This window comes from Phaenicophaeus curvirostris, chromosome 1, assembly GCF_032191515.1.
Source record: "Phaenicophaeus curvirostris isolate KB17595 chromosome 1, BPBGC_Pcur_1.0, whole genome shotgun sequence".
Lineage (NCBI taxonomy): Eukaryota > Metazoa > Chordata > Aves > Cuculiformes > Cuculidae > Phaenicophaeus > Phaenicophaeus curvirostris.
Genome location: NC_091392.1, coordinates 51,751,670 through 51,773,159, shown reverse-complemented (window position 1 = coordinate 51,773,159; position 21,490 = coordinate 51,751,670). Strand labels below are relative to the sequence as shown.

The 21,490-nt window shown below is 36.8% G+C and overlaps 1 protein-coding gene across 1 annotated transcript in view; it reads right to left on the bottom strand.

Moving 5' to 3' along the window:
- The window catches only part of OTOGL (otogelin like), a 91,800-nt gene that overhangs the window by 48,957 nt on the left and 21,353 nt on the right, over positions 1-21,490 (bottom strand). Inside the window, 11 exon segments of the mRNA XM_069857968.1 lie at positions 5,382-5,520; positions 7,191-7,298; positions 10,582-10,744; positions 11,373-11,425; positions 12,171-12,245; positions 13,356-13,521; positions 14,343-14,552; positions 16,211-16,335; positions 17,253-17,430; positions 19,075-19,198; positions 20,452-20,597. Coding sequence (XP_069714069.1) covers positions 5,382-5,520; positions 7,191-7,298; positions 10,582-10,744; positions 11,373-11,425; positions 12,171-12,245; positions 13,356-13,521; positions 14,343-14,552; positions 16,211-16,335; positions 17,253-17,430; positions 19,075-19,198; positions 20,452-20,597 — 1,487 coding nt within the window.

Below are 21,490 nucleotides of genomic sequence, written 5' to 3'. Positions count from 1 at the left end.
AAACTATTTGCTGGAATGTGGCTTTGAGCATTAGATATGTTTATCAAAAAATTAAAGGCTGATTGCTCCAGCTTATGCCCAGTCATCGTTTAACTATAACTATAACTATATAGTTATAGTTAAATATAACTATTTATAATAATAAATATATTTTATTTATTATTAAATAAAATAATATGTATTTATAGATAACTATATCAGCAAGTAGTAAGTATAACTATATCAGCAAGTAGTAAGTAAAAGATTATCAGTTTATCAACCAACTTCTATACTAAGCCCTCTAATAAAAGTATCATAAACTAAGAGCTTTGAACTTGCCTCTAGTTACAAAAGGAGGGGTATAAAAGGAAAGAGCCCCCTTGCTGTATTCCCCAGGGCAGACAAGGTGTCTGACACTGGGGACTACTCATCAGTAGGAAAATCATTTGGGAACTATAGTAGTAGTTTACCAGATCATGCATATTTTGTTAAATGAACCTCTGCCTTAACAAATAGGCTCTCATGTGGTGTCTCCTGACTGAAAGGAGTTAAATCTGCACTTCTAATTTTCATAACAGTTCAATTATTTGATCAAATGTCTGGTTGCTTTCATAATCCTCCAACATACTAAATCTAGTGATAACTTTGGCTTTAAAAAAGCCTTGGTGGTTGCATCAAAAGGATTAAATAGGACACTTTAAAATAGATAAACCACTAAAGTCGGATGAAAAGAAGTGAAAATGTTTTTATCACATGCTTTAAAGTTAGGGCTAATCCATAAAATGTGAATACTTCAGTATGAGGGCTTAGTTCTGCTGACCTCCGTCTTTCAGGATACAGGAATAAAACAATCCTTCCTTTTCTTGCCTTTAAGATCTTATTGACAACTGACTACAGTTAATGGAATAACTTCAGTGCATTGTTTTGTTTTTCTAAAGGCAGATAAGCATTACAACAGAGCTACCTTTCATTCAAGGACATTCTGACAGGTAGACTATCCTTCTAAACCTGTGCTTGGAGACTCCTCCAAACCAGAGAAAATATCTCCTTCTCAGAAAAGAATAAGTCTGAGTGGTTCCAAGGGCACTGACCCTGCAAGCTTTAATAAACACGTTGACCTGCAGCACTGAAAACCCCCACAAATTTAGGAAAAAGCCAATATGTTATAGAAAGACAGCAATTTTACTATAAAAGCAAAAGTCTATGAAACAGTGGAAACAATAGACTGCAAGTACAAATAACACGCAGTAAAATTTTGGTAGAAAAATAACACGATTTTGTTAGGGAAAGAACATAGCATCGTTGAAGACAGAAGATAAGCCAGAAAATGGGAGAAAGCAAGCTTTTTAAATATTTTTAATTAAGAATTTTTTGCCTTAAATTCATCAATATTCAGATTAAGTAAAACAAAGTGTTTATATGTCCTACACTGACAGAATTTAAATGAGTGGATCTGCTATGAATTTTCTGTTTCTCCTTTCAAATTACTGAGGCTTTAAAATGTTAGAAACAAATATTGATGTCTTCTCTGTGAATGTCATTTATACGTACAGGGACTTTAATTCTCTGTGGGTAACATAACTTGAAAAAGTTTAAATTATTTCATGTGATATTACTACCCTAGTTTTCTTAATTCATGCATTAAATCTTTTTTGGTTATTTTCTGATCGATGGATATGTCTGTTGAACTAGTCATAATGGGCTTTTTCATACACCTACTGTTACATTAAACAAAAAGGCCTGACAGATGATACTGATGTTTGAAGTTTCATAACTGGCTGAAAGTTGATACTTGATTTTTTTCCCGTAAGAGCACAAGAGCTCCTAATTAAAGATACAGTGAAAGGTATGACTTCTTTGTTTGGTGCAATACAAATTAAAGAGCTATCAAACAGGTCTCATTTAGGGAGGCTAACAGCCGAATCAAACACTGAGGGCTGGTAACATGGATGGGAACAGTGCATTATCATGCTGCTGGAGGCACGGGATTCAGATTATAATTCTTGGACTTGGTTCTACATCTAGGAAATCTAGCATGCAGCTTTATTGTAGCTATAATTTCCCTTATTGCAATGCTACCAACCTTTGTTTAGAGTACATAAGACAGCAGAAACAAAGTGGTCCACCTCTCACAGGAAAAAAGTTAGTAAAAAGGAAAATATCAAGCTGTTTTACAGTGTTGCGTATGCAACATTACAAGAATATCGGCTGTTTCAATTTCAGGTGTTTGGCAAGCCTTTTACATACAATCCATAACAATCAGCCTCCTAACAGCACTGCAAACTACCATTAAGTCAACACATCGTGTACTAGCAACAAATTTATGATGTTCTGTAATACCTTACAGGTGGGGAATATGAAGCACACAGCACATACTCACCATGACATGGAGGATTGCACTAGATGATATTTAAAGATCCTTCCAACTCAAACCATTCTATGATTCCATGATTTAAGTTAGAATCTATGTATATGTTCATTTGTAGAACAGGTAGCATGGTTTATGTGGCGTGACTGTTGTAGACAGCTATGCCTGCCAAGGTGCTAAGCAAGGCATTTAATCTTTTGCAACTACGTACACTTTCCCACATTTCATTTGGCTCATTTATTTGGATAACAGGCTATATGAGACAGGGCTCTCTTGTATACCTTCTGAACAAAGAGTGGCTCAAGGGAGACTCATATTATCCCTATACTACTATTTAAAATGTCACTGCACATGGCCTGAGTGTAGAGGAGGAGGAATCTGAAAAGACAGCCATGGAAACTTCTGTTCAAGGAACAATAAAGTGTATTTCAAAACAGAGCAACCTCATCATGCTATCATGTCTGCACATATAACGTAGTTATATGTGGTACAACTGTGGTGTGACTGTGTACTTGCAAATAAAAGCATAAGTGAAATTAGAGAATGGATGACACGTTGTATTATCACTCAAACTGCCACTGAGAGAGTATCAATTACAACTGTTTAATACGTATTTTTCGCACATGAATTTCCATTCTTGCAAAGTAGTGGGCTAACTTAGAGCCTATCTTCACAGCACTAGTTACAGTTAGTTTTTCTGTTCACTGATTTGCATATTTCATTTTATCATACATTGTTTTCTGCCATAAGGTCTTCTGAACCTTTTGGTGGTCTGTCTGTCTGTGTTTCGTCTGTTCAGACCGATTCTTTACCATAAGCATATTCCACTTCAGTTCTCACACCACCAACTTTCAAATAATTTTCAAAATTGTTTTTGAAGATGTTAAATACAGATCTCAGCAAGATCACTGTGGGACATCACCAGGTGTTCTCCATTCTAAATAAAGGTCATTTAATCCTATCTTTTGGCTTCTGATTTCTAATTCATGTCTCAAACAATCATGGCTCATCTTTTGAGAGACTAGTCCTTAAAAGTATTTATTGCAATCTGTCTCCAAAAGGTCTTTAAGCTAAAACACAAATGTATTGACCTGATCAATCTCATTGATATATTTACTGTCTTGGCAGAATAACCCAGAAGATCTACCATGCATGAATTTATTTTACAAAGAAAAAAAGAAAAAAGAAAAGTTCAACTCTTCCCAACTGTCATTTGCATTTATTATGATTTCTATTAATTTCCTTCATATTTAAACTAGATATATTTGTCCATTCCTGTCCAATTCAGCCATGGAGTCCTTTTAAAATATTTAGTTGTACTGCCATCTTCCATTCCTCAAATTCCTGGGCTGCACATGGCATAGTTCATCAGTTCTGTGCGTTAGTTCCCTCAGAACTCTTGGACGTATGCCATATGATCCCATCCTTTGTTGCTTTCTCCACATACACCCTCGCCCCCGCAAAAAAATCACTTCTCCAAGCATTTTACAGTCAAAAATGAACCCACAGATACATTATCTGTTCCAGACATAGTTATGCAGTGCCTAATTTGTAATAAACAGTTCTTCAATATAGATCATGACAGTTTTCCATATACTAAAGAGCAAAGAAAAATGATGAACAAATTACGTCATACTTTCTCATATTAGCTGGGGGGGGGGCGGGGGATGACAGTGTGAAAACCTGAAGAAACTCTGAAAAGTCTGAAAAGTAGATCTACATAGGCAGTACTTATGTAATTTTTGTCATCATATTCACCTTTAGAAAGGCCTGTTGGCAATGTGCCACATGCCTTAATTAAGTGGCTGCCAACTTTATTCTTGGACTCCAAATGCTCCCCATGGTTTGTTTCCAGATAGGTACTTTCTTATGCAGTAGAGTGGCAGGTGATATTTGATTGTGAAAGCAAAGCATTCCAGAATTATACTGTTTTTTTTTTAAAAAAAAAGCAGCGTGGATTTCTCTTACACACTTCTCTGGCTAGATGGCATAAGATTTAATAAATGTCAACCCACATTTCCACTTTATTATACCTGCAAGATGATTTTACAGATAAAACAACCCTTATTTGTTGCATCTTAAAGGAGGAAGGTTTGTGCAAAAGTTCATATACCTCTAAGAATAAGAGCTCTTTTATGAGACAGTATGATACGTACCAGGAGTTTGCTATGAGGTATTCTTTACCAAAACTCTATATTTTTTTAGCAAAGGAAAATAAAATATGGAACCAATGCATTTAATTTCACAGCTGTGAATACTTTACCAAGGCACAAATGAAATAAATTATTTGTAGTAGCCCTTGTTAAGAAACCATGCTTTTTCTTAAGCTTGGACAGTCAGAGTTGGTAGAAAATGATTATCCTTCTAAACACATTACAGTAACTCAGAAGACAGACTCTTAGCTTTAACAATAGCAACAATGATAATAAACAATAGTAGTGTTAGTAATAAAATATATTTCTAAATGTCAGTAATGGAATTTTAAACAAAAAAGAGCAGCCATGTACTGTAAATGTGTGCTATGAGGAACATTAGCATGTAGTTGCCAGACAATCTCAATGAAGGATTTCATTGTTGTGTTATGAAACCATTGTGTTTGATGTTATCATACACATACACTCCTGATCTGATGCAGATCACATTCAAGAAGGATTCCAAGCAGCTTCAGAGGTTGTCATTAACATTCTGCCAAGCAGAGTTTATAGATAATTATTAAATAAACCTATAGATTATATCCCATTCTAGAACAGTTTCTGAAGTGTTTTTCTTTGCTCATTGTGTGGTTAAGGTAGAAGAGAAAACATTGGTTTCTATTTTTCGTTAGACCACATAGAGACATAAGGAAACACCCATATACCGTTTTCAAATGGCTGAGCACAAAATGTCATTTACAGAATCTTCCCGTTTGACATATCTCTTTGGCATCAGTTTTATTAACAGTTATGTCTATAGATCGTCTCCTGACTGTCAAAATACTTGCCCTCTTATGGAAACTTCCATTTGAACTATTAAAATGTATGAACAATCCTCCTACCTTTAGCAGGTACACCTGGCAGTCACTGACATAATCATATTCCAATCCATCAAAGGTATAATAATGTCGATCTCCATAAACGGTGCACACAGCAGGACAGGGGTAACTAGTGCAATTGAATATCCCTCTCCGACAAACACTGTAAGGAAAATTAACAATCAGTATCTTCTCATAGCAAAGTCATTTTCTTTTTATTTTCAAGAAAAAAGCTTTCTTGGCTTCTTTATTTCATGTCATGCAGAAATCCATGAAAGGAATAAAATTCTCAGACATTGAAACAGTCCTATTCTGTGGGTTGCTTCTAAAGTTGGTGATGCCACAGGAGAAAAGTGTTGAGCATTTTGGCATCAGTACATGTGAATAATAAAAATGCATAAGAAATTAATGCAAAATCTTAAAATTTTTATGGCTTCTGCAAGTATTTCCATCACTGCCCCCAGTATAAATCATAGAATCATAAAATCATAGAATCACGTGTTTGGAAAAGCCTTTGAAATCATCAAGTCCAACAGTACCTGTCCAATACCAAATCATATCACTAAGCACTTCATCTACCTGTCTTTTAAATACAGGAGATTGAGTCACCATTCTCCTTGGGCAGCCTGTTCCAGTGTCCAATAACCCTTTCAGTGAAGATATCATTCCTAATGTCTAATCTGAACCACCCTTGATGCAACTTGAGATCATTTCCTCTCATCCTATCACCTATCACTTAGGAGAAGAGACCAACACCTACCTCACTACAACCTTTCAGGTAGTCGGCCTCCCCTCAGCCTCCTTTTCTCTAGGCTAAATAACTCCAGCTCCCTCAGCCGCTCCTCATAAGACTTGTTCTCCAGCCCCTTCACCAGCAGGTAAATCACCATGCCACAACACACACATTTATAAAACATCAATATTTATATTTTCTATCAAGAAATTTTGAGAAAAATCTGCACATATTCGGTGCTAAGACCTCCAGTTGCTACCTGTAAGATTTCTGGGTATCAGACAAGTATGGAATGAGTATAAGAAATAAATGCTGATGTTTTGCAAAATTACTTTTCCTGTCAGCTACATTCAGTGATTTACATTAATTTGTATGAAAGCAGTACTGACAGCCTCTTGTTTTGCTTGTGTAAGTGTATAAGCTCAGTTGAATTGCCAATAAAGTTTTTAACTGATTAAAGGCTGCCATGTCAAACTTTTTTAATTATTATCAAATATACACTTAACTGAAGATAGATATTTTGGCTAGGAGATTACAATGGATGAAAAACTGGTTTGCATCAATATAGAGTCAGGTAAGGTTCCTTAAAAGAAGATGCTGGGTATTAGCTCATTTTCCAAAGGTAACGTGGTTTGGGGTTTTTTTTAATTGCCCATCTTCTTCTAATGCAGTTGCTTGTCCTGACTAGTAACTCATACTACAAACAGCCCTGTTCCCAAAGGAGCAGACCATCTGCCATTGTCATTCATTTATATTTTTTTTTCCTTGGCTGTCTTTCATTAGATTCTGTTCTCAAAAATGCCAAATGTATTTTCTTTCAGAGATTAACTGATACACGTAGAATCCAGCATTTCTTCTTGACTGCTTTTTAATTTGAATATTTTCTGCTTCCTTTTCAGACTTGAAGAAGTCACCCAAAAATCTGCCTCCTCTTCCAGGTCTGTTAGCGAGCCTAATTAAATCTAGATCCTGTAACTGTCTATAAACAACCATATATTTTTTTTTATCATTTTCAAGGTACTCAACACATTTTCTGTGTCAGTTTCACTTTGTGACTAGACCCAGATGATTTGTAAGTATGCAAAATACATGTCACTCACCAGGTATAACATGGTGTAGCTATCACTTCTCCTGACAGAAATTCTCTGTCTTTCCAGGTGCACGGACAACTGTCAGGAATATAACATTTCCCTTTATGCTCAGCCATCCTGCAAAATAAAAGAATTATTAAGATTAAAGCATGAATTCACAAGTAGATCAACATAACTGAATATATAGTGCATCGTCTAAACTGTGCCAAGGGCAATTGCTCTTCCATCCAGCCAAGGACAATTGTTTCAGTGGCAAAAGCTGTCCAAATAAAATGATCTCCAGTGTGCACAGCTGGAGACCTTGCAAAGCTCATAGCTGTGGTTCTCCTTCTATCTTAAAGCGGAGATGTTGATATGGAGCAGCACCTCCTGTGCAATACCACGGGTAGCATAGGGAGCCCTCCCTGAAAATAGCAGAGCATCTGTCTGTTACACACACTCCTGAGGCTGCAGCTGCTGGTCCTTTGTCCTCCTGTCCCAAGGAAGCAGCTGAACCAATGTGCCTGCTCCTCTGCCCAGAGAAGCAGCCGTCTCGTTCTGAGCACAGGAAAGTGAGCTGGGCTATTGCAGCTGTTGCAGGGTTATGATGACAAAAGAAACACAATTTACAAACAGCGGTGGTGGAGGTTACCTGCCTAGGCTGGGAAACTGGCACCAACTAACAAGGTTAAGACAAAACAGCAACATTTAATGCAAAAAGATAAAAATCTAATTAGGACATTAAGAAGTGACCCAGACATGTGCTTAACCACTTTTTGCCGTCTCCTCATTTCCAACTGCTTAGCAACATTAAGGTTTTTTTTAAAAAAAACGTTATTGACAATGCCAGTGCTGTTCTTTAGGGAAACAATTCCTGCAGTTGTCATTGTAACACACTGTTGAGAGCAGAGAGGTGTGTTTTCAAAGCATGATCTTGAGATTGTTTCACTTGAAGGTAAAAGGAATACATAAATTAGCATTTTTGTCTCCCCATAATTGATAGTTCAGTAAAGATGAATTCATTTTAAGTAAAGAAATCAAGTGTTCATAAAACCAACCAAAGATAGGAAAGCACTAGAATGGATGGCTTGGGAAGGTCATTTAGAGTCTTTGTCAAAGGAAGTTAATTATCAGCCAAGAATAACATAGGTATTACTGATGGCAGGCCCTGTGATGTCCCTTTCCATATTACCCTTACGTAACTCAACTTAACCTCTTGTATCTCCACCTCAGTGTTAGGCTGACTTCCAGCATATCTTTGGGTGATTAATTTACTGTCACTCACAGCTCATTCCCTTGTCAAATTTTGAGCTATACTATTCAATTTTTATAGGACAACAGACTTCCAGTGTTTCTTAATCTTTGTCATCTCTTTAACTAACAACTAAAAGAACTACAAGCTGTTATGCAAGAATTTTAACAATAGAAGATGCTTCTACTTTTAAGATGACCATTTTTTTGCATATTAGAGTCCATCCTGTCATGGGGTTCCAAAGAGAAGGGTTTCAATACCACATACAAGCTGCTTTACTTTGCAGGTACCATAAACCCCTTGGAAAAAGGTCCCAGTCTCCAAAATAATTCGAGACTCCACCACAAAAGGTGAGGTCACTGGGTCAAACAATGCAAAGTAGTAGAAATGAGGTAGGAAATGAGAAAAAAAAAAAAGAGAGAGAGCAACATCTTAAGAGAATAAAAAATGACATAACCATAAAACTTCCCATAACAAGGCTTTCATGACTAGTCTATATATGTTTAATATCATGAGGTATATGTTTAACATTCTCAGACATAAAAAAAGACCTTTTGAAACAATTTTTAAGATAAGTCTGTTGGCTTCTTCCTGCCTCAAATCAGCACTCATCTCTTGGAGCCATGAGCCTGAAATATATAATGGCTCCAGGAATACAATTAAACAGAGCTTATGGTACTGACTGCACAAAATACTAAACAGTTACTTTTCCATCCAACAGCAAAATAAGTGTTTATTCTCTTAATTCCTGTGTATCAACAGAGTTTTATTCCATTATTTGATAGAAACTTTGGGTTTGGCTTGTCTGTATCTCTTTATTGTTTATCATTCATAAAATAATGAACTTATACAATCTGAAATTGTATAATGTTGCTTGAGTGGGAAAGCAGGCATTTAGTTATGGTTTTTAACTTATATTTTAATTATTTCAAATTTTAAAATGAACTTTCATGACAATGCTGCTAGTTTAAGTTCATATAAATATCATGGTGATCATTTAGTAAAAATTTACTAGTTTTTATAGAACGTCTTGTACAGATTCATACATATTTGTGTTAAAAATAATTGTTCGTTACTTCAGCATTAATGGTCTTGAAAGTTAACTCCTCAGTTGAGGCAGGGAGGTTGTAAAGCACTGCAGAATTACATGCAAGAACAACTAGCGAAATCTTGAATAGCTGTGCCTGATATATCTTCTTCTTCGGTGCTTAGTTGTCTGTGAACATCACAAGCTGCTGGAAGAGGAATTCTGGCAGTCTTATTGCACTCAGATATGTGCATAACCAATATAATGTCAGGGGACCATTGGCTACACATACGAGGAAACAAAATCAAATATTGAAAAAAAGGAGGGAGCATTCCACCTAAGGTCTAATTGCAGCAGTTTGCACAGTATATTTGACTCTTCAAACCTGAAAGTGCATAGAGCAGGTATCAAGGCGGAGGAATGGAAACAGATGGAGGGAGTGGTGGCTGATCCTGACAGAAGCTTAATAATAAATGCTTTTAGCTTTTGCGCTTTGATTTGACACCTGTAAAGCTCAGCAGACTGCTTCTGGGAACCAAATGCAAGTACATGAGCTGAGAGAACAAAACCTTTGGCTGAGTTCAGAAGGGGAGAGAGGGAAGGAGGACAAGAGTCCAGTCCATGTCCTCTCCCTCCCTCCCTGCCTCAGGTGGGCATCAGTGTCATAAGCTTCAGTAGATGTCTAGGTGTGATGATTACTTGGGCAGTAAGCAGAAATACACAGCAGAAACACATTACAATTTTAGCTCATATTTGCTTCTACATTCAAATAGCTAAACTGTGTAAGTAGTGGGAGTCATCTCCTGTCCAAACAGTCCCAAATACCCGTCATTTGGACTGGCAGCAAGCTGGATATCTCATGGAATCATAGTCTCAGGATGGAGAAGCTTTGGGACTCCAAGTAAGGAAGCATTATAGCATGGAGCTTTACACCAGCAGGAGGGAGAAAAGGGCTCTAAGAGACAAAAGAAAGACTTGATCTTTTAACGGTGATTGTATGTCTGCAACAATTTATAGAACAATAGTTTCAAAATTAGAGGTGTGATACCACTGGAATTTAAACAGAAAAAAAAATCATACAGAGTTATACTGGGGAAAATGTGTATACAGCTTGTGCTCCAGGTTGTTCTGCCAAAGCTTACCCAGGGGGACAAATGCAGCCACTTGCACAGGGTGGTGAAGGGACACAGGAGAAGTTCATTGCAAGGTTTGCACAGGAGATCTCACAATTCACACCTGCTGCTGGTAATCCAGGCACAGGAGATCTGCAGTCATAGTAGATTTTTCCTTCAGGGCATATGTGAACTTAAAATGCAAAATGCAGGTTAAATAAGATCAACTGCTCCTTTACACTGAAGTTTTTCTATTTGTTTTCATTCACAATCTGTTTATTTTAACATGCAGCTAGCATACATTAGAGGACACGTAAGAGTACAATCTGAATAAAAGTCTATATCTTCATTTGTATTACAGATCTAAAATATATTTTAATGTAAAAAAAACAAGGCTTGATATTAAGCATATGGATCTATGAACCCTGGATATGACACCCAGCCCAGGCTTGAAGATGAAGTCATTATCTTTAGGTAGACAGAATCCTAGAAGTGGCAGAGTTTTCAATATACTGAACTCCCTTGTAGATCCATAAGAAATTCATTAAAAAAATTACTTCCTAGAAATCAAAGTAGAAAACAAGCTTAATTCTAGGTATTCTCATGAGAACATACTGAGATACACCTCATGTGTTTGGAAACATAAAAAAAACCAAAAAAACAAAGTGACTTAGTAGTACAATTTGTGCTACAGAGAAATAAAAAGACAAGGAACTTGCGCTCCTGACCTCCTAATTTCCAACCCAAACTATTCTATGATTCTATGATTAAGCATTCGATTACAAAAATACATACAAGGAGAAAATCAAATGACTATTCACCTGTATTTTCTGTAGAGGCTTCAATACATTTCACTTTTCCATTCAAGCACTGACTGGTAAAAAGAAAAGCAAACCAATCTTTATGCAAAGGGCAGTTGTTTTGTAGCTGTCATGCCAAAAAAGATAACACAACTTAACCCAATCTCTTAAATTCTTCCTTAGAAATTTAACTCTTCCTTAGAAACTTTAACTCTTCCTTAGGAAAAAAAAAAACTGTGAAAAAAACAGCACTGGAGAGGCATAGCAATGGCAGAGAAATGAAGTCCATACTCTCACTTCTTCAGCTACATGATCACTAAGCTTCAGTTATAACAACTATAATATATAAGACCTCAGCAAGAGCCAACCTTGACATTCAAGTAACAGACATAATTTTAAATCAGCAGGTTGAGGTCTTTTCTTGTAAAATGAACATTTGACCAGGAAACATGGGAGGTTTCCCCATTTATTTCAGCAAAGTCAGGATTCCATCATGAATTAATAATACAAAATGACACAAAGGTAGCTCCCTACAAGCCATTGTTTGAAAGACTTTCCAAAATAGAACGACATGGTTCATGTGTGTGTTTTGAGATACTCTTTAGTCCCTGGCTTACAGAGTTTTTCAAGTATCCTGTTGTTATAAGGTATGCAGGTACATAATCCAATTTACATTAGACTCCCTTTTTACTAAGTGGGTAACAAAAATAAAATCTTGATACAACAGACCTTCATTCTATGTGAAAAAATTCTCAGGGCTCTTGAGTAGCATCCAAACTGTGACACATGAAAGATAAAATTCTTGGTGCTCAAACCTACCAGGAGCCTGTTGGTGTAGGAAAGTTTTCTCCAGGCTGGAGGACCTTGCCCTTGTAATGACAATGACAAGCAGATCTGTTAAAAGAATGTGCATCCAAATACAAAAGCAAAATGAAGCGGGATGTAGTACACTCTGTTTATCAAGCTACTATGATAAGCAGGCATTATAATTCATTAAATCAATGTTTATCAATAATTCATTAAATTTATCTTTTAATTTACATTTACAATATACTTCTAAAGGCAAAATATTGAAGGATGACATTCTGTCTGTATGGAAGTCAATGGAAAAACTCTCCCTGTCTTCACCAAGGCCAGAATTTTCCTCATTTTCCAGATTATTTACTTGCTGTTTCTGTGCATTAGTGTTATAGAAAGGAACTTTTCTTTCCAGTTATGGGAAGAGTACAACATATAGTTCCCTTTCAAAGTACTGACAAAATCACAGAACAGAGGAATTATCATAGCAAAATCTATTAACTTTGTGGTAAGAGCCAGATGTGAGAGAACAACTGAATTCCCTAGAAACTATGCAAAAATATGGGAAAGTCAAGTTACAACACATTCTTGAATATTTTGAAACAGTGTTTATACCTACAGTATCAACATTACTCATCTTGCCAAAATACAGGTCACAATGAACAGCAATAATCTGTATAATCTTGACATTTATAAAAATATTCATTCATTTTTAATTCAGTACCTGATCTCAGTAACTCCCCATGGTGGTAAGCTGTAAAATTTTGGTCCACAGTGTACAAGAACTATTGTCTTTCATTGAACTTAAGGGGTTTATATTGTGGGACAGAAAAAAGATACTCCCAGCCACTCTCTCCATAGTACCCCTGATTTTAAGGATTCCTACTCACAGATTCCTTTTCATGGTTTTTTTAAGTGTTAAAAACAAGATTTGCATGTGAAAATACTTTCCCCAATTAATTAAAAAAGTTTCATCAACCTTCTCTAAAGCAGTGTGACATGTCTTCTCTGAAGTGTGGTAGATGGCTGTATGCATAGTAGCAAAAGAGGCCCCACTAGTTCGAAAGGATATGAAATCTTCACGTATTGCTTGCTATACTGTTTAGACAGACTACATCTTGAGGGAAACAGCAGAAAAAATACTTTAAATCTTGCCAGAAAGAGGAAAATGTACCTACGCACACATTCTAATATCTTTTGACTTACATTGATACACAAAAGTTGACTGACTCCTCAAAATATTTCCCATCAGGACAATTACATCCTTCTGCACAGTCATCACCACAGATATTTGCCATAGAAAGTGAAGCACAGGAGTGTTTACAAAATGAAGAGCACTGATGATAAAGCATACCACTGTGACACATCACAGCTGGAGCAGAGAGAGAGGGAGAGAGAAGGGAGAACAACATATTCTTAAAATGTGAAAAACAGAAAAACAAAGTAGTATATCATGGGAGTGCAAAATAGCAAAGCAAAATGATCTTATGATGCACTGGGGTGAGTTAAAATGTGTTAGAAAAATATGCTATTTTACTGATTTCTTAGAAATGTTTAGATTGAAGTGGGTTTCTGTTAGCATATTCCTTGGCTGGAGTTGTCTATTTTGTAAGCAATAGGTGTCTATCCTTTATGCATGTTAAGAGTGAGTGAGTGAGTGAGTGAGTGTATGTGTTTGTGGTGGATGCATCTGTCTAGTAACTCAGGATTCCAAGAGAGGAAGAATGGCCCAGTTAAGGTTGAGGCATTATTCCATGGTTTAGAAATGATTTGCTATAAATCATTGCTGTATATTCCAACTTGGCAAATCACTTCCCACCTTGCCATGCTCACCTTGAAGAGCCCCTGCCACCCCAGTTTGCCTTTCCTTACAGAATAGCCCTGCTCCTGCCACTCCCTGACTACTTCAGCCTAACAGGGACTTCCACATGACTTAGGAGTTCAAAGTAAGAAATTTAAATTCTCTCTGTAGCCAACAGAAAAGGACAGGCATCCTTCTGTGAGACAGCTCAGAGTTCCCACCTCAGGTGCTAATGTAAAGGCTGATAGTGTTCTCCCCAGTAGGTCACTAGCCCATGGCAAAATTTCTAGTTTCCAGCAAAAAAGATTAATCCCTGTAATTTGTGGAGCAAATGATATTTGTAGGATTTTATGTATTTCTACAAGATACTCTGTTCTACAAATGTTACTCACCACAGTAAGAAATATGAGATCTGAAGTCAACAATGACCCCATGCTTGCCACAAACATAAGCATAGTGTGCCAAAGCATTACACAAACAGCTGCTTCCACATTTGCATGCATCGAAGCGACAGAGCTGGTAGTATAATCCTGGACTGATGTAGTCATGGCAGGGAGCAAAAACTTCTTGATTGATGATATCGCAGTGAGATGCATACCCAGCTAAGAGAAGGTAACATTGTTTTAGTCATACCCATTTTAAAATATCAGTTAGTCAAATGAATAGTGCAGGATATTGACATCAAACATTGCCAGTTGTGCAATAAAAGCTTCTATACAATGTCTTTCTGTAAGCAACTCCCTCAGCCACACCATTTAAGACAAAAAATAGCTATATAAAAGTAGTTAGGCCTTCCTCTAGTACTGCAGAAAACATAAGTGGCAAAAGAATATATTTCAAAAGAGTTATTTAGAAAAGTACTCCAAAGCTTGGAATGGGTTTTTTCCTACTTGTCGTTTCATTTAGCTTTGAAATCAGCAATGGCCATATACTTCTTGGCATGCAGACTCAGGAAGCATTACAAACTGAGCTCAGGGGCGTACAAGTCCCAAGCTGGCCACGTGCCTTCTAGTGCCAACAGACCCTCCTCCTCCCACTGAGGCATATGCTACAAGTGGCAGAATATCTCAGGAACATCATAATGCCAGTTTCCTGCTAAAAGAGCGTCCTTCCCTTCATCCTTCCTGTTCATGCATACACTGAAATAAGAATTTCTGGAGTCTCGCAGTAAATTAGACTTAAGGAATGAACTTGACTTGGTTGAAAACCAGACAAAATAAGTTTTAAAAACCGCAATCATTTCTTTATCAGTTTCATCAGATTAAGATCATCACAGGCCTGGAAAAAATGCTTGTGCCAGCTTAGCACAGGTGGTGGCACGGGGCAGAACCACTTCTTTAGGGAAAGTTTTTTCCACTGACTATTACAGGATCACAGGAAAAATCAGGCTGTAAGAGACCTTAGAAGGTCGGTCTTCTAGCCCACTCCCCTGCTCTGAGCATCTTACGTTCATGTCAAACTTCACCTTCACTGAGAAAGCAGAATAGAAGGTGAGGCATGAAGTATCTTTGAGAGAGCTAACTTGTCTAAGGTGTACTGCTTTAGAAGTCATTCAATGCTAAAGGCATAAAAAGTCTTAGAATGCAACAGATTCTTAAAGGTTTATGGTTATTCTAGGCTTGTTCCCACAGGCTCTAAATATGGCCATATCCCACACCCTTAATGAAGCCTTATGGCTGAAGTATTAAAAAAATTAGACTAAATTCTGTCAGAATTGGCAACAACTGTCTGCCTATTGTCTTCATTAATTGAAAAGAGCAGCAACTTGGAAAAGAGGAGACAGTGAAAGTTCAGTGCAAAACATAGGAACATCAACAAGCCAAAACTAAACATTTACTCAGGAATTTGAAGAAATCCACAGATCTCAGACTGGTTGCATCAGTTTGTGTCAGAGAGCATAAATGGAGGATAAGGAAACTTTCAATGCAACATGCATGGAGAAACCAGAGACAAAACTTTTGATCTGAACACTGCCGCAGCAAAACACTTTCTCCTGTACTTTCTTTGTCAGTCTACAAATACCCACCACATCCAGCATTAAATGATCAATTGTCTTGTATTTACAAGGGACTGACTTCATTTTACATGCTAAACGTATGGAAAGAATGGTCATTGCCAAAAAAAAAGAAAAAGGAAAGAAAGAGTGCACATCTCAAACTGAAGCCGAAATGCATGTATGTGCAACCCATTCACAGAGAAAACAAAAATATTCCGTAATAGTAAGGTATAGCTGATTCTAGACTCCCGTATAAAAACATACCATTTTGCTGATTGATGTTGCAGGGATCAACCACAGGAATATTGATAGGTATAGAACAAGCTGAGGAAACCTTCCATGCATTGGCATGAAGTTGTGGTGTCCCTTCTATCATACCTACTGGAGAACTGAAAAGGAAAAGATCAGCACTGCAAGTGTCCTACTGTTCTTATGGACTACAAGGGTGAAGATGCAATTACATCAAAAAGGCTTGGCTTCATAGTCACGTTGAACATTCAGTGTGTCAAAAGAATTCCCATCTGAGGTATAATGATAGAGAAAGCATGTGAATCTTTTTCCTCTATATTTTATTCATGCAAAAGATAGTCTTACATTTAAAGTCTGTCCTCAATTATGCTTAATTCAAGTACTCTGATATCAGGAGGAAGTATTAATGAGAGCACAACTCAGCCTGGTTTTGAGTTTTCATTCAGTGAAATGTCAAAAACTTGACCTATTAGCTAATTCGAGTCTTCTGGCAGGGGCTGCTTGCATTTTGGTGCTGGTTTTCATGAAGTATTTCAAGAGCATTTTTATTATTTCCTGAAAGGTTTTGTGATATTATTAGCTTGAGGGACTTCAGAGGATATTAAGTCAAAGAGTAAGGAAAGTGTGCCTTTCTACTGAAACTGTTACTGTGGTTCAGAATATTTTTTTTCCTTTAAAACGTGATGTGGAAAAAAAAATCAAGCAGTAGTAAGTGTTAATCAAGTGAGGACACTACCAGTATTATCATCAATTCTTTTTGTCAGTGCTCATGTATTTGCTTTGATGGTAAGGGATTAACAGGGAGGGGGAAAAAAAGTTTGTTCAAACAATATTATTGTCCAATAACTTCTATAAAAAATATAGTAGTTTTCTAGAATGACTTTGCTACATTTATGAGTTACATATTTTTGAAAGAGGCTAACATTTTAATGAAAAGATTTTATATTCGTTTAATAAAATATGAGCACAATAATGAAATTAAATAATCAGATTATTACACCAAATAAAACCTTTCATTGTTATTAAACACAGTCTAAATGTACAACATGCAACTTACAGAAAATCATCTCTTAAATTCCCATTGTATGTTCCACATAGTCCCAGTGTTCTTCTCTTCCAGCTGACATTAACTTGAACATAGATTCTCTCTCCATCTTTAGCAAATAGTATCTTCAAACCAAAACTAGTTTTCAGTAGAATGAACAAAGAAGATACATTCTGAATTTCAATAGCCCCTGCACATAGCAAAAGAAAAAAAGAAATCAAGTCACTGAAATGCAAGTTTCAGGTTGTATCAATTTAGCCCTTAAAAAAACAGATTTTGAAAACTCAGATACAGAATGAGAAACTATGCACAACCTGACCTGTATCCAAATAATCTCACCCATTCTCCATCTGCATTTATGAGACTACGTATCTTTTTCATTAGCAAGACAAATCAGGAATTGCAACTACTGTCAACGGTGAAAAATCCCTTATCTTTCTGTACCTGCAGGTTACCCAGAAACCCCTCTCACATTTCATTCTTTTTAGAAGAAAGCAATGCAACAGCATGCCTCTGGCAATAAGACAAAACAAGAAACCACGTGTTTCTTAGCCCCCAGGGATGTTATAAGATTAACTAACAGATGCCTGTAAAGTGTATTGCAATCTTCAGATTGAAGGTGTCTTCTGCTACTATTGATATGACATATATAAAGTTCTGTTCTTAGCTTGCATGTGAACTAAGGCCCTCTCAAATTCCCAGCTTTCCTTCCCAGCAAATCCATTATGTGAGGAAATGGAAATTTCACAGTCAGAGCATTCATTCACTAGACATTGTTGGGCTAGTTGCAGCTGCAGGGTTAAAGCAGATCTACCTTCACTAGCAGCCTCTACGAATGCACCACACACACACACTTAGCTGCATAAACTGAGAAGACTCAGATAAAACGATTCTGTGAACTTAAAGATGTTCTTAATTGATAAGACTTAACACCCCATTATCAAGAATGGGACACCAAAGTATTTTTCATAGATTTTATTTGTTACAGACCATGAAAGCAGACTAGAAAGCGAATGGGGATTGATTCAAAAGATGTAAAATGCAATTATCACTGGAATTATAAAGCACAACTTCAAACATAGCTGAAAATACAGCTAATCTGCGAAAATCATTGTGATAGGAAGCTGCAAATGCCCAAAGCAGAACTGTGTATAACTGGAGCATCTTGATGAAGAAAAGACATAGCTGCAGCCGCTAGCACAGAACTCCCTAAGTTCTGATTTGCTAGTCTGGGAAAGTAAAGGGGAACTACCACTTTGCTCTTACTGAAAGACACTGAAAATCCAGTAAGAATTTACTACTGACCTGTGTAAAATGCAAAATACTTTTCCACTTACAGCACTTCATTTTATAAAATCATTTTAAGGTTGATTTATTTTACTATCACCCAAAAAGGTGAAGTAATCTGCCTGAAATCATAATGTAAGTCAGCTCTGAAAGCAACATAGATCCCATAGAGCACATGGATTCTATTCCATGCTATTTATTCCAAAAAGCTTTAATCAAGCTAGTCCTTAACATCACTATCAAGATAACTTCAACTGCCTTATTTTCTTATCTCCTCCCCCCTAAACAAAAACAAAATGGGTGGAATTTCTAGGTACTCTGAAAGATAAGAAATGCAGAGAAGTAAGGGCATAATGAAGAACTCCATTTCACAGGCTGAAAAAGTACATTTCTAGAACAATTATTAAGAAGAAGTAAGTGATTGTACATTTCACAAGGTTTATTTGAAGAAATCCCTTTTTCATAGACAGATATTATTAAAAAGCTTTGAAGCATGTAAAAGAAAGGATGTGAACCCTGGTAATATTCTAGTCCATGCATTTCTTACCATTTAGGTTAAAACCTTGGTTAGGGCCAGTTTGTACTTGACCATATCTTGTGAGAGTTACTTGTTTATTCACATCGTCTTCAAGAACTAGTGTTACAGACTCAATGCAGGCATGGTCAAAGTTCTAAATAGAAACAATTTTTACCATTAGAAACAGGCATTGCTCCAGGCAAAGACATTAATATCACCATGGAAAGCAAAAATAAACAGGGGGGAAGCCATTGTATAGAAAGGAAATACCAGAACTGTCATCAGGTAAATCAGTTGTAAACTATCACTGAAAGCACTGAACAGTGCACCCAAAACATAATAAAATATTGCGTATGAATATAAGAGCAAGGAGAATACATTTTGGCTATTATGACAGTCTAGTACTGATAATGGGTTCAAAAGGCCATACGTGCACGGTCTGGTTACTCCTCATTACTGGGTTTAACAGTGTTTGAGCAATAGCCTGACTTCATCTCTATCAATCTGGTGTAACGAGACCTCAAATGCAGTGATGCAGGAGAAAAAAAACTACTGTACACACTGTGCTTCTCTTCCACTTTGAAACCTAGTCTTGATCTCTGACTGCAGACAATAGGAAATAATTTCCCCAGAATTATGTTAAATAATTTATAATTATCTAAGTATAAAAAAATCTTGACGCATAAACTAACTCACACCTATCATTTTCAAGAACCATCCAGGTAGCTTTCATGAGAGAGAGACCCACAGTAGGGCAGCTTCAGTATGTCACTCCCTACTGATAAGCTCAGGCATCCCAGCACTCAGCATATGGGCAGCTGTGAGTCACAGTCTCAGAAAAAGAAAAGCTCCTGAAAGCCTAAGTGACAAATAACATCATTAAATCCAGTCTTGCAGATAAGTACTTTTTCTAAGCACCTCTGTTTCTAAAACTTGTTGTTAAATACTTATAAACAAGTAAGTGTTGTGGCTAGTCTCTTAAAGAGTTTTCTAAAAGGCATTGTTCTAACAAGTGAAATACGCTGTATTGTATCAAATAAAAATCCAAAGCTACCAAAACAACCTCTTGCCTAACTCTCAGTGTATTAAAACTTTTCAGTGCTGCTAGCAAGAGATTTCTAAAGTCTAAGACACCTGTTTTTACCATAATCAAAGATATATATACTTGTTTAATGTGCACAAATTAGTAACTCTTTAGACTTTATCCCTCTGAAGATGCAATTAATTTTACAAAAGGCAATACAACATTTTGCAATACAATCACTTTAAAAAAGCTGCAAAATGGTTTCTATTTATGATATTTTTCTGTTAAACATAACCCAGTAGTTTACAGTAGAATCTACAGAAGATCACCTGAAGTATGGATATACACGCTTGTTGTAAATGTTAAACAAGAATGTGACTTACCTGTCCACAAGGTGCTTTCTGTAAAGTGATTGTGAATTTGTTTTTCCCAGTGCCTTTTACCAAAATGTACTGGCAAATCCCAAGAAAAGTAAAATGACGGCCATCAAATGTTGTGAAATGAGAGCTACTCATGATGGAGCACTCAGCTTGAGAGGAAAAGGATAAACAAGAATGTTTACTTACATAAGAACGTATTGTTATTCTGCAAACGATGGAAAAGAGATAAATAAGACATTTTCTCCCTGTTTCTAAGCACATAATCCAGGCTAACTTTAATCTATTTATTATGGCATTTGGAAATAAAATATGTTGTATACATCTCTACATCCCATGTTGCACACAACAAAGTGCAGCACATTTTGGTTCTAACAAGGTGAGATACCTTTGAGTTATGAGTTCTCTAAAACACATCATAGCTTTTTAATTACAGCTCTGAAATTTCCTAGAATCTTCTTCCTCATCACTTTTTGGCATGACCAAGTGTGAAAGAGGACAAGCTTCTTTCTCTGCTCTTCTAGGTACTATGGCACTGCTTGCTGCCACAGGCATGAAGAGGCTGCAGGTGTTTGTCCGCAGGGCACATATATATTTGTTTTTCAGCTCATATTAGGACTGCACTGTTGAAGCAAGTCTCCAGCACATCCCCACTTACTGCACTTCCATTCACACCACAGGGCAGTGTCAAATCACATGAACTGCAGGAGGTGCTCTGTGGGAGCCCATCTAACCTGCTGCCACTACTAACAGGCATTCAGTCCCTAAGACCAGACTAGAGTAGTCATAATTAATACTCCCTCAGGCACCAATACACATAAGACATATGGAGTGGTTTTCAGTATCATCTGGTTTACACACAGATCCACCCTATCAAGCCTAACTGTTAAGCCTTGTTTATTACCTCGTTCATAGGGGGTGCTCCTTAATTCATAAAAAATTCTCTCTCACAAATTTCATAGTGTAATGTGTTCTAAGATACAGAACTGTCGAGGGAGTTTCACTACCTGACTACTGCATGTTCCTCTGAGCAACTTGTTACAGA